The sequence below is a fragment of the Conger conger genome, chromosome 15 (assembly GCF_963514075.1).
Source record: "Conger conger chromosome 15, fConCon1.1, whole genome shotgun sequence".
Taxonomy (NCBI): Eukaryota; Metazoa; Chordata; class Actinopteri; order Anguilliformes; family Congridae; genus Conger; species Conger conger.
In genome coordinates this window covers 14282461-14297362 of record NC_083774.1, presented here as the reverse complement: position 1 = coordinate 14297362, position 14902 = coordinate 14282461, and the positions used below count along the sequence as shown (strand labels likewise).

Genomic DNA, 14902 nt, shown 5'->3' with positions numbered 1-14902 from the left:
TGTTACTGGTAGCCGGAGAGATTACAAGTGTTGCTTAATACCTGTATGTATTTACTGAAGTTCACGCAGTTAACAAGGGTAGATTTTTGCATGAAATTTCTCACCCTAAAAGGGTAGGTGTAAATTACATAAGCCACTTGCAGACAAGGGTAGAGGCCTTGAAGTTGCAGAATCTTTGCAACAATTACCACACAATTACCCGGGCTAGAAAACACAGAATATACTGTCTAAAGTCACAGAGCAGTCACAAAATCGCAGAAAACTGGAAAAGAGGCAGAAATTAAGCAATATATCTCATCCGCAGCAGAGGGAAATTATTGAAATAACACAACTGTCACAACAGTAACAAGTGCTTAAACGATCAGCCGGCAGTTGCTGCTAGTACAAAATAGGAATAAATGCATTGAGCGGTTCCTGCATTTAATCAGTTTTGTCCATCGCAGAAAGAGCATGCTTTTTGCTTTTTACAAAAACATTGTTTGAAACAGAGCATGCTCAAATTGCATTACTAAAACAAGCAAAACATAGTTCCTTGTTTTTTTATTTGTTTAAAGTTCTATTTGGTGCATGTTGTGGGCTACATTGAACGGTTTCTGTCTTTGATGGAGCACCTGTTGTCACCGACAACACTGACAGCATTGCCGCAGCTACAGGAGAAAGAGTGAGCAGCATCAAGACTGTCGACAGGGGCCGTCAAACATTTGATGACAATGGCTGACTGCAGGCCGCCTCATAGTCACCGCACAAAACAGCTGAAAAATCACAGAAAGCGCTAAAAATGGGGAACTGTCAAAAAAAAAGACAAAAATCATGGAATCTCTGACACCTGCAACTGCTATGACAAACACCCAGCCTTAGAAATAATGACTCTTCTGAGAGGACCTATGACACAACATTCTCATTCTGTCCCAGCAATATTCAAGCTCCTTGCCACATTACAATCACAGCTTATCTCGCATCTGGATTAATTCAATCGAAAATTGCCTCCACAGCTGGAATATCACAATCCGCATTTTGCTGTGCGCTGTTCATAGTGCTGGATACAGTCTTACTGTGCACCAGAAGATATTGTACATTCATTTCCCCACGTATAATGAAGATTTTCAGTGCACTAAACTGGACTTTTCTCAACTGTGCCTTTTCAGCTCTCATTCCTATGCAGAATGATTGCGTAATTAGCTATAGCCTTAGTAAATCAGGTTAGTTTTGGGTTAAGTCAGAGAGGAGCGGCTGTAGGATTTTGGTGGCCATGAAGAGCATGAACTGGGGGGGAGGGGGCGATCACGGACCATGCGTAAGCATGAGAACAACCGCATTTAAAAAGATATTCAAATCAATTAAAATGTCTTTCAAAAAGAACAGTTTACAACCTAATATGTTTGACCCACGGGTAGTTGTAGCCCTAAATGATCATATAAAGCCTTTATGTCTGCAGGAACCTCTGCATCACAGAGAGTACACCATTGGCCTACTGGTGAGCTGTACTGTGCAGTCTGGTGGAGGTGGTCCTAGTCCTGGCTTAACCCAGCAGGTTATATTGATTTTTGGGCACTGGCTACTCCATGTCTGTTGTATAATGCTGCGCTTCAGGTCAGATGTGCTTCAGTGTTCAATAATGTGACCAGAAACCTTGAGAACACGATTGTTTTGAGGCAGCACTTTCAAACCATGGCTAAATCATTATTTTTGAAACGCATAAACCACCCATTAGACACCAGTATACTTCTTGTAGGGTTACTGCTGATTTTTAAAAATATTTGAAAAGAATAAAATAAAAATAATATCATCTGAACATTATTTTTTTTGTTTGTTTGATGTTTCACTGAAAATTCTTAGGGATCTGCAGTTAAAAAAAATAAAAAATGTACTAGACAGCATTAAAAAAAATCCTTTGCTTTTCAAGATGTGTATTTGGTAAGAGCCGGCTGACAGCCCGTCTGCCATTACCCTGCCTGCATAGACTGCTTTTAAGCTGTGCATAAACTCTGGAACTATGTAAAAAATACATCATCTTCAATTATAATTTTAATACTCCAGTCTCCTCTCTGCAGAATGCACCTGTGTATTTACATGTCACACAATTTCAGAACCTTGGTTTCTGTTTTTAGCTCTCAAAGCTGAAGTAAGAATACATGCTGTGCGACAGCACTGAACATCCTAAGGTGACATTGTCACAAATCAAAAGAAACAAATTTAGCTCCTGCTCCTTCCCGGTCTGGATGCGTCTTAACAGCTGTGTCTTCTGAGTGGAGATCAGAGCACAGTGCAGTGTTCCCATCTTTGTGTGGTGTACTCATTAAGGTCTTACAATCTTAGCAAATGTTAGAGCGTTTATGAGGATAGTGGAGAATTGAACTGTTGTACTTAGTACAATGTACTTAGCCTGAATTTCTTCATTACATGACCATATGTGTCATTACATTACATTACATTATTGGCATTTGGCAGACGCTCTTATCCAGAGCGACGTACAGTTGATTAGACTAAGCAGGAGACAATCCTCCCCTGGAGCAATGCAGGGTTAAGGGCCTTGCTCAAGGGCCTAATGGCTGTGCAGATCTTATTGTGGCTACACTGGGATTAGAACCACTGACCTTGTGTGTCCCAGTCATTTACCTTAACCACTACGCTACAGGCTGCCCTGTCATCGATAACAGACAAGAAATGTAAAATATCTATGTTGCTCGGGACAAGGGTGTCCATTAAATAAATGAGGTAATCATTAGCGTATCTACAGGTAGAGAGGGAAAGAGGGACAGTGAGCATATGCCAAGCATTAATAAAGAAAAAACTTCCCAGTGTATATAAGACCATGTATAAAAATTGTAGACAGCTTTGGTTGCCAGGCTGCAAGAGATGACCTTACCAATTTAATGAAAGCAGGGTCATTGCTGGGTAATCACCACTGACTGTCAATGACTTGCATTAATTTGTGTCGGAAACATGATGGAGATAGCGGAGACAGAAATGGCAGCATTTTTAATCCGACTATAAAACATATCTGCATGTCACACTAGGACAGACCTGGGTAATGTATTTATTTGAAATATTCCTGTGTGGAACAAGCGGGGATTTGGAGTAAATGTTTTGTGATATATTTAAGCTATTTTGTATTTTTACTTTTTACAATAAGGTATCATACTGTAGAAATGAGCAGAAGTGTACAAAAAAGAAACAATGGTGACTAAAAGGTTCTTTGAAAAGTTTTAAAGCCAAAAAATTGGGAAGACATATCAAGATGCAGAAAGTACTGTAATTGGAAGGTTGTTGAGAAGAGGCTTTACTTTGTAACAATAAAGATATCACTGATGCCCTTAGCAGCTACTCTGCTTGGTGCTTCACCGTGGAAAAGATTACAGCTCTGCCTATAATTATATCATACCCAGGGAGGATTCAGAGGATATATAGATAAGGGATAAAGGGATGTTTCTTTTTTAAATTTTTATCTTAAGACGAGTAAGTCAGTATGCCCTTATGGCATACAAACAGTTAAAAATTGGGAGAATACTTGTTTATATATTGTTAAAATATGTTTTCCATATTTTCAGACTGGAGACTTGACTGATTTTCAAGGCTTCTTTGAGGATGCTACAAAATGCTTTGATGGCATTGGTGTTTGCGATATTGTATTATTAGATTTTCAGAAAGCATTTGACAAAGTACCATATCAGTGACTCATCATGAAGGTGTAAATCATTCCAGATTGGATTCAGTTTCCACGGTAGAGAACAGCATAATGACAGAGTGAGGGTGGGAGATGTGGGTCCCCCAGGGGTCAGTGTTGGGATCTGTGCACTTTATGTAAAATCAAATTAAACAGAACCAAATATATGTTGGCAATAAAAATTAATACATAATATTGTGATGCAGTATAATCAAATTCAGAAGTCGTGTTTGAATGTAAAACACTGCTTGTAAAATAATATTGAAAAAAATGCTATCGCTGCATTCTGCAACTCGCTAGGTGTGGTCACTGATGCCTCACACAGTTTTAGAGGGAGATCTTGAGAAATGGTGACATGTGTTGAATGGGAGCCACTCTTCCTCTAGGGTTCCCTCCTGTATGTGTGCGCGTGTGTGTGTGTGTGTGTGTGTGTGTGTGTTTATGTGTGCACATGTGTGTGGTCAGCAGGTGTGTGTTTACCCATTTCCTGCAATGTGCTCCCATCAGTGACCATCTTCTTTTTGCCTGGAGCTGCCACGCCCTCTATGAAATTCAGCTTGCGGAGTCTGCATCACCACTGGCCCGGTTCAGTCTTCCAGGTGGTCTTGTCCCAGGCACAAAAACAGTGGCAGCTCCAGGCCCACGTTAAATCAGAACTAACCGCGGGAATCTGGCATTAAAGGCGGGAGAGAGGTGGGGTAGAGGCGGATGGGGATGGGTGGAGTGTTTAAATGAGGGAGGTGTGATGCGTGAGCCGCAAGCGGTCTGCCGTGTCCCCCTCTGCATCAGCTGGACAGTAAAATGCCCAGAGGTCACCCTGTGTTGGCTGGATGCCAAATACACCGGCCTCACACTTCTGTCATGGAAACGGGCTGAGTTTTCTGGGACCATAGTGATGTGTTAGGCAGTTTATGTTCACTGACAGCTTTGGGATATTAATGTTGACAGATTTATGCTGTCACTCAAAAATACCCCTTCCCACCCACCCCAAAATAAGAAATAATGCTTTCTCTTTATTGGTTTTGACAAGATTGTGTAAATGCACATTTCTCATAGACAGTACCTAATTCCAATATGTAGCAAGCTTAAGTTCTGTATTTTTCTTAGTAATCAACCTATTATGTCTTCACCTCTATGGTTGCTGTTATTGAATTTGGTTAATCGTCTTTACACTTTTGCTTTATTGGTATTTATCACTTCCTGTAATCTTCTGGCACCTTCTATGAGCATGCATTATTTAATCATGTGCATTATTACATGCCATTTCCCTCTGTCATTGCCTGGTGATTTACAAGGCAGCATGGGAAGTGTAGTTTTTTTTTCCAAAGAGAGAATGGGAGCTGCCATCACTCACTCTAATGAGGATGGGGGCAAGCAGGGGGATGGCAGTTACTCACACTGCAGGTCAACCTCAGAGCTTGCCCTCTGATTTGACCTTTTGTGCTTGAGGCACAAAAAGGACAACAATAACCACAAGTGCTGCATGGACTCATTATCTGCATTCGCCACACTGGCGGTTTTAATATTCAAAGTGATGCCTATACTGAACATTACTAGGCAAATTGATCTTCTTTGAATTGAATCTTCTTGTTTTTACCCCCAATTATTTATTTTCTATATCTTTTCTATTTCTGTTTAATTTTAAGTGTCAAAAACATTGTGTTGTCAAACACTTTAGTCATAGTAGGATCATTTGACCTTTCTAATTAATGTCACCTCCATAGCATGATACTCATTCAAAAATTATTAATATATATATTAATAACATATTTTTTAAATATTGAATATAGTGAGAAAAATGATGTGTGTGCATATATTTCTGTGTGTTTTAGTGTGTGTGTGTGTGTGTGAGAGAGCGAGAGAGAGAGAGTGAGGCTCAGTATACAGTATTTATGTATAAGTAGTAAACTATAAGTATGTGTACTAGGGGGCAATAGCCTATTCTTCCAAGCACATAATTTGACATAGTTTGGCTATTCTGTAATGTGTTCTCTTTACATAGTAATAGATAAATCTATTACTGTACATTTGACTTCATTATCAGCAACTAATGAAAAAAGAAAACTCATATGAGCTGTTTCCTTTAATGTCACACTTTCTGCTATGCTACTGTACGTATTTATAGCAGTGGAGGCTGAGATTAATTCAGACTTGAAACGCAATGCTAGATAATGCTTCTAAAAATGTCACCACAACGTGTCACCATCATTTTTTACACTGGCTGTATTTCCAGTTATCTGTAGTTTTTATGCACAGCATAATATGAAAAGACGCATAGCTTAGCACTTTTTAAATATAAGTTTTATTACGTCTGGATAATAACTGTTTGAAGAAGGACACTTTCACCAGCCTGTGTGTTTATGGCCTGGCACAAATTTCCTATATTATACAGTAGTGTGCAAAAATGTTGGCACACCTGGTCAAAAAGCCTTTTACAATTAATATTGAAGTGAACAGAAGCGAACCTGACCTCTAAATGTTAAAGGTACAATAGGTCATTTCTGACTTCTAACGGTCAAGAGAGGAATTGCGGCAACAAACACGCTTAAACCACAACACTGTTTATCCCTCCCCCTTCCCTGTGAATGCGCTGATGTTGAAACACCATTGGTTGTGGCAATTAGAACTCATTTTCAACCAATGAGCTTGAATTATTGTATAGCTATACAATGTTTTGGTAGAGTGCCGGCCCGTCAACTGCATATTTTGAAACCTGAATTTAAGGATTATAAACACAGGCAGGGTCAGAGTCAAAATGTCAGTGAGCCTTTCAATGATACAAAGGGATTTTCAATGGTCTTGTAACAATGTTTTAACACAAAAATCTTGCCCGTTGTACCTTTACCATTAAACATGACACATTTCTTCAAATTTTAAAGCAAAAACTCCAAGGAATCATACTCACCTGACTCATCTCACCTGACAAGTAAATCACCTGGGCCTTAGTAATCATCTTTTTAAAAAGTAACAAAGAATAATCCAAAAGGGTATTAAACTTTTTCACAGAGCCCTTTATCTTTTTATCATTTATAAACAGTAAAACATGAAAATAAAAACCAATCTTGCTTCAAAATTTGCAGAAAGGTCTCATGTTTAACACAGATCAGGCTTGCTTTCGATCACATACAGATTCATTGTAACAGACCAGGGGTGCTCAAATTTTTGCACCCCACTGTATTTAATTTTATGACATTACTTCAGCTTTGATTGAAGTGGAAGATCTGGCAGTGGTTTGTTTTGCTGTCTCAGTGAAGCCAAACAGCCGTTAAGCTCCAGGACTCTCTTGCTCTTGTTGTTAACCCTCCTTTTTTGGAGAAATGCCCCACTTGTCTGAAGATGTGAGGGAATGGCTCTTTGTAATGAGGAAAGAGTGAGCCGCTATCGGCAGTCCGTGTTAGCTGTGGCGTGTTGTTGAATCAGACCCGTCTACCTCTCGACTGGTGCTCCAAGCACATCTGCACTTATGAATGCTCAAAGCCTCACAGTAAACATCACCTTCAGCATGTCAACCACCTGTCTGAAGATCATGCACAGAGAGCAACAGACAGAGTGCCCTCTTCATATTTTATTTATTCTTGAAAAATGTTGCACTTGTTTTTGTTTTTATTTTCCTTTTTTTTGGAGTGTTTGGAGAGTTTGAGTATCCACGGGATCCTCGCTGGAGCTTATGCGTAGGGCCGACAGGAGGGAATTATTTTATTACAGTGAATGTCAGACACCGAGGCCGAGTTCACGGCTTGTGAAACATCGAGTTTCGGGATTTGTGGACATTGTGTTGATTGAAAAGAATGTAATGCTTGGTTTAAAACCGTCTCTCAAAGTTGACAACGAAGCGCAGCGCAGTCAGATTGAATCTGAGACATTTCTCTGATGTGCCTCAGGTTTCGATAGCCTCTGCTTGCTGAACTGCGTTTGGACTCACATGGAACATTCCGGGTCTCCCACAATCCCATAATTTTGTCCTGTTGTGGAAGCGCCTATTTAGACACGTGAGTGAGTTTTTGTGATTCGTGTGACCTCCGAACCTTAAGGTCATGGGTTAAATTCCCGATGTGTCTTGAATGTTGTTGTACCTTGAGCAGGTACTTCACGTTATATCCTCATGATTTTAGATACCAATTACAAGTCAGCTTGGTGAATGAGTTATAGGGCGTGTTAACAGGGGGAAAATTGTGAGCATGTTTATTTCCTGTGATAAATAAATGCACTATAAAAGAATAATGTAACTCATTTCTCCCTGTTTAAATTAAGTATGTCACTGGCATTTTATGGGGTTTAATGAAGGGAAGAAAGCAGGATAAAGTCATTACTTCACTTGAGTTATTAACCTTTATTTCACAGGTTGCATAAACTGAAAATGGGCTGAGACTATTTCACTCTGCTTGGAGGCAGACGGCTATAACATATGCCCCAGATTTCCGCTTGTGCGCTTGCCTCGTTTGTAGTTAATGAGGGGCAATAATTAACCTCTCTGATACTCTCAAGTCCTGTTTTCAGCTGTTTCCAAATTCCAGGATACATCTGGGGTGGAGTGCTTTTGTTCTTCTCTGTAACCTGGCACAAGGAATTAGCTTTATTTCAGTATTTTTTTTATCCAGTTATCCTTTCCACTCATTGTACAGCACGGCCAAAACCTGTCCTCTTCTGAGATAGACTTCTCAGAAGTCTTTAATTGTGTTCTATCTAACAATATATACTGAACAGAAATGATTGAGCTCAAACCATTCCAAACTCCTCACAGCAGCCTTCAGCCTTCAGCCTTCTCCCCAAAATCTATTTCTGATGGAACGTTTCTCCATTGATAGCATAGTCCCAAAATTTCAATGTACTGGTCTTCTACAGTACATATCGGTCTCCCGTCGTGCAAAATATGCCTGAGAGACACGTGTCACATTTTGCATCACGAGGGCAACCACACCCACGCTAAATGTTATAACAATGCATAGCTGAGAGTGTTTTGGATGAGGGATGCAACAAATACTGTAAGACATGTAAGACAACCATAACTTGAGAAAACAGCAGAGAACACTATGAATCCCTCTCTTCCTTAGATGATACTCTGGCCGATTACCCATCATCCTGTGGGACTCCCATTCACAGTTGGCACATTACATTACATTAGTGGCATTTGGCAGATACTCTTATCCAGAGCGACATACAGTTGATTAGACTGAGCAGGAGACAATCCTCCCCTGGAGCAATGCAGGGTTAAGGGCCTTGCTCAGGGGCCCAACGGCTGTGTGGATCTTATTGTGGCTACACCGGGGATCGAACCACCGACCTTGCGGGTCCCAGTCATGTACCTTAACCACTACGCTACAAGGTGGCATCGGGATTTAATTCCTCCTTGGAATGGACCTTGTACAACAAGCCTTTCACCTTTTTTCCTGCCGCGGTATTCTTAAGTTTAACACCCCTGAAAATTACCTTCTAATTTTATCTCTTTAGGAGTGCATCTCACTGTTGTACTAACTGAACAGACTCACAGAAACAGGGAATAGGCAAATAATTTATGGCTGGACATGTCAAGCTGCTGTTGAACTGGCTTTAAAAACTGCACCGCAGTTCACCTGTGCTTTCAAGTGGCCTTTTATTACAGATATTGTGAAGCAAAAATGCTAAGGAGATGGAAGTCGATGATTTATTATTTGGCTTTCCATGAAACAGTCTGCCTGTTCAAGACATCCTGTATTTATGAATTGGACTAAAATTGGCATGGTGGATGAATACTACTGTTCTTCGCATGAAGTTGGCTTTCTGGATTGGCAGCACATGTTACTGCCACCCATTAGAGAGGGTTATGATCGCTGTATTTCATGGAATACTGTTCGAACCTCGATAGTGAGAAGTTGGCAGTATACATACAGCTATTGGCTGTGGTTCAAACCACTTTTTATAGGGGTCACAGTGGGAGCACAGGATATTAGACAGATTTGAAGCTTCAGTCTGCAGAAGGAATACAGGCGGAGATGCTGACATATGCTGAGTTTATAGCTCTGGGCATTAGCACAACATGTCTCTTGGATACTTTGAGTACAATCGATAAAACCAATACACCCAATTCACCTATAATACATGGAATTAATAGTTGATCCTATCAATTGATTTTGTATTATTTGTTTATTGTTACCTGTATTGTAGGTTCAGTCTTCTTTGTTTTATGAATGCAAGCTCCACTAACATAATTTTTTGCTTTTTCTCTATTTAAAAAGTCAGCATTTTTATACAATGCTTAAATTAGTAAGTAAAGCTGCTGGAAATAGTTTAAGAAACAAAAAACATTGTTTCTGAAACTTAAGGAAATACAATAACCTGAACTATGCAAATCCTAATAGCTAGCAAGCTATACTTATTTTATCTATTGCTGTACCTTTAATGTAGTATAATGAATGGACAATGTTCTGGTAAATTTCTGATTTATTGGTCTGATTTATGTTTTGACACTGTTATGTCCCAGTGGCTAAAGGCTACCTGTGTTAAGGTGTGTGTTACTTAGTGTCCAGGATCCAGGCTACGGCGGCAGTCTTGCTGCTCTGCTAAGCATTTGAAAGAATAGCGGACCATTGGAGAATAAATCTTAAGGGAAAGGAAACATTTCTTGACACAAAGAGAGAGGACATTGTTCTGTGTATTAGTGTCAGCATCACCTACGCTTGTGACTGCCGACTCAATATTGACTTTGCAAAGCAGCGTGATTCATTAATTGCAAAGGGATCTCTGTGATGGGAGTTCACGCTTGTGAATACAAAGGACATAGGAAATGAATGTACAATATTCAATCAAAGGGCGCATGTAGCACATACAATATGCTTGGCCATGTATGTTACAGGTTCTCTCTCAACATCAGTAGATAATAATTAACGGGGATGGGCACTCGCGACCCTGTCCATAATTAATGAATCGTACTGCTTTTAGAGAATTTAATATACAGTTCCTGCGCCGTGTGGATGTGAGGAGACTATTCTAGGCCATGATTAACTATTCATGTTTTTTCAGTAATCAGTTACTCTGTGTGGCAGTTACAAATTTGGCCATTGACAACATTAGATCATTGCTATTTTAAAAAGTGTTTAATGCGCTTGGCCTGTTCTTGATAGGGTCTTAAAGGCTCCCACAGATTAGCTTTTCAATTAACAATATTGCAACGCACTAAATTTTGCAGCACAGTTAATTATTTGAAATGGGGAAAAATGCAACCAAAGCTTCTGGTGGATATTCGACTGGATTGTCCTCTCTGTCCCTCTCACAAGGTCGTTCCTGTGCTCACCTTTTTAATACGAACCCCAATGAATTACGAAATGTTCTGACATGAAGACAAATGCAGCAATGTAATCGGTAAAATCATCAGTAACAAAATGACTCACTCATGCACTTTGCTAGGTTGCCAGTAGGTCTATCATTGATCTAGTAACCTTGGATATGGAATATCCTTGATACTAGGGAATTGCTGTATGGGCCTAAAATTATAAGCTATGCATATCCAATGCAGACCGCCTTTTTAAAATTATTGTTTATTTATCTACGTATTTGACTGACACCATTCGTTGGAGAGCATTAGTACCCTGAAATACTGTGCCTAATTAGCCTATTAGAGGATGGTTCTCTTTTCCATGCAATTCTTCCAATAAAGCATTGCTTGTACCTTGTATTCCACTGCAAATGATTTATACAGAATCATTCTTCCAGAATTGTATTGTTACAGAAATGTATTTGTAGTTTCACGTGGCGTGTGCGTGTGTGCGCATGTGTGCGTGTATGTCTGGGTGTGAGTGTGCTCTATATTCTTTTGAATGAGCCTGTCGCCTTCATGTATTCCCTTGCAGATACGAATAGAGCCAGCTGTCACATTTACTTGTCATTACAAGAGACAGCCCTTCATCTTTTTCACTTAGAAGTGGCAAAGGTAAAAAAAAAGGAAAATTTGTGTCGCAGTCTGGGGACTTATTTTAGTAGCGCTTTTTATTTTTCTCTGTCACTTATCCAGATGCTGTCCTTACGTGACAACACTTCGTCTCTTCAACCGCCAGGACTCTTTAAGGATTGTAGTTGCTTATTTGTTCCATGTTTTTTAATGCCCCCTTAAAACACTGCACGTTTTTTCCCTGCTGGTAAAAAAAAAAAAACAAGTTCAAAGGGACTCGTGGGAACGGCATACGTTTTAGCAGGGCCGCCGTTTTTTGAAAATGCGGGCTCCTCGTGGGGCTGGAGCTGTCTGGCGGCCCCGAGTCTGCTAATTGGAGTGCGTCGCATTGTCTGTGAGGCCTACTCTCCTGGTTGATGTAGGTTTACGGTATTTCATGAACGGAAACCCTTGTTATTTCCTCCGTTGTCTCCGTAAGGTATTGTGCTTAGAGCCCCGCTGGATGACGGGGACGTATTTGGGATTACAGCGGGAAGAGTAAAACGCGGGGGATTAGGGGTGCGCTGGCGGCGGGATTTGACGCCGCAGTTGTAATTGTGACTTTGCATCGCGGCTTTTCTCTGACCCGGAATGTCACGGTTCGCCGCTTCGGATGACACGTGATCATTTTCATCCCAGCGAACACGAAATATATTTGGGATTATTCTTCATGGTTATTATCACATAGCTTAAACTGCATGCCAGCGGCTTATTGCAATTATGAGAGCGTGATGAACATCTGATTATGGGCGATCTGCTGCATTTTATAGGCTCATTTTCTTTAGCGGTAGTTTGGCGCGATCCTGATTAATACTCGTTTTGTTGCTCTGAGGACGTAGATTAAAAGAAAGGATTCGTGTTTCTCACGAAGGGTTTAGCTGTTGTCTCGATATATACCACACTGTGACAAAAACCCCAATGAAAATACAATATTTTGCACAAAACCTTTTTTAAAATTTATTTATTTATTTATGCTACTATGGCAACTTGCGTGTGACCATTGCAGCAGCCTATCGAAACCGGTCGATGAGCCAGGTCAGTGCATCTGTCTCAAGGTGGGCTTCCTTCATGGCCCGTGGAGATGTCCTCAGCATGCAGTCATCCACAGTGCGGGGCCGGTCTGATCTGGGGGGCCACGCTCACAAGCCCAGCTGTCCTGAAACGTCTGAGGCACCACTGCGCTGACGTCAAATCAAATGTGTTTTTGTTTTCCTCGGACAAAGACACATCAAATCGAACAGGAGTAGCAAAGGCATAAAGGAAGGATGTTGGTTGAAAGCAAAGACTCTCCTTGTTGCTCTGGGTATGAGAAGTTATTATGAGCCACTGTTTATGATTCATTCAGCAAGGCAGCAATTACCGGTTTCATGAATCCTGGTGTGGTGGAACTTTGACTTACACAGCCTTAAATTTAGCATGCCTTTGCTATATTTCTATATTTCCTTCCTTCCCTCCCTACCTCTCTCTCTCTCCCTCCCTCTCTCTGTCTCTCACTCCATCCCTCCCTCTCTCTCTCCCTCTCTCTCTCCCTCCCTCTCTCTGTCTCTCCCTCCATCCCTCCCTCCATCTCTCCCTCTCTCTCTCCCTCCCTCCCTCTCTCTCTCTCTCTCCCTCCCTTCCTCCCGCTCTCTCTCTCTCTCTCTCTCTCTCTCTCTCTCTCTCCCTCTCTCACCTACACCTCTGGGAAGTTAACCCCTCTCTCCCTACATCTCCTTTTGCGAGATTAACCCTTCCGTATCTGTCTCTGATTTCTTGTGTGTCAAGGCAATAAACTCATCTCAGTCTTTGAGGAATGTTTTTTTTTTTTCTTTTGCAGGAGGATGAGTCCAACACACTGGAAGAGGAGGGAAAAGACATAGCAGATATGAAGAAGTTTCTCACCCAGAAGCTGACCAAGTTACCATGGAAACCAGAGGTAAGACCACAGACTGCATAAAAAATACGGGCAATGTGATGTCACTCGTTGACTTTCGATGAGCTTGTGTAAAGTGTTTTGAAATGCCGCGAGTGCAGTTTTCATGCCACTGTGTTGTACATATTGGAGTCAGAGACCCCCCTGTTTGCTGTGCAGTGACTCAGCACTTAAAGAAAACCACACTGCTATTAGTGAGCAAAATCTCTCAATAAGACCAGTAAGTGAGCTTCAGAAATGGCTTTTGGCTGTTCGGATAAGACGCAATTCTTTTGAACACCTAATTATTTCAAAATCCTGACACGAGTGCGCTGTATATTTCTTTAATAGTTTTTTTGTTGTTCGCTTCTCATGTCTGGATGGATTTGGAAAAAGCAGCACTTTGGCCGGCCCTGTGTGTGTTATATAAAAACGCAGAGCTGTCAACCTGGAGGTGAAATGGGCAATCAGTGGTGTCCATTTGTGGCATTTTTCCGTGCCGTCAGGGTGCATTTCAGTTATCGAGAAAGGCTGCTTTTAAAGGTCGTAAAGACAAATGGGGACGGGCACTCGCGACCCTGTCCTTCTGAGTCTCTGAGACGTCTCTGCCGCGCATGTCGTTTGCTTGCTCCTACTGCACCTACTGTAGGGGGCGAAATTGGCTCAGGAGGTAATAATCGGGCGGTCGGGAGGTTGCTGGTTTGATCCCTGGTGTGTGAGTGTTGAGTGTGAGTGTGTGTATGGGTGAATGAGAAGCATCCGTTGTACAGAGCTTTGGATAAAGGTGCTATATAAATGCAGACATTCACCATTTACCATGGTTACAGGTCTATACATTGTCCCTCTTAGAGTCCCTGTGTCCCAGGTGGGAATTACAGGGACAGGTGGTGCAGGAAGGGCATGCTGGGATCCGCCATCGTTGTCACGGATACGAGGGATTGAAGAGCGTTGCGGTTAAATTACAGCGTAGCCTGAAAGCCGTAGCTCGGTCCGCAGGGATTGCCCCCCCGCTGCAGACACTGGGGACGGTTCTGGCAGGCTGCTGTACACAGGACCGGTGGAGACAGGATTACAGGCCTGTGCTCAGACACTCTTCTCCACATCCAGCATCTGCGTCCTCTTCTAGAACATACTGTATGATAAACGTTACATTGTATTACATGTCATTTGGCAGACGCTCTTATCCAAAGCGACGTACAGTTGATTAGACTAAGCAGGAGACAATCCTCCCCTGGAGCAATGCAGGGTTAAGGGCCTTGCTCAAGGGCCCAACGGCTGTGAGGATCTTATCAACCTTGCGGGTCCCAGTCGTTTACCTTAACCACTACGCTACAGGCCCCCCAGTGCTCAACTGAAGGTATATTCACTTGACTAATTTGGTTGCTGAGTCTTGGGTAATGATGTTGGTGCGACTAAATGTTTTTATTTTGAAATCTCCCAGGCTCTT

At 41.5% G+C, this 14902-nt stretch overlaps 1 protein-coding gene across 1 annotated transcript in view; it reads left to right on the top strand.

Moving 5' to 3' along the window:
• b4galnt4a (beta-1,4-N-acetyl-galactosaminyl transferase 4a) overlaps positions 1–14902 on the top strand; it is a 152709-nt gene that overhangs the window by 66245 nt on the left and 71562 nt on the right. Inside the window, exon 4 of the mRNA XM_061222114.1 lies at positions 13381–13479. Coding sequence (XP_061078098.1) covers positions 13381–13479 — 99 coding nt within the window. The remainder of the gene's footprint in view (positions 1–13380; positions 13480–14902) is intronic.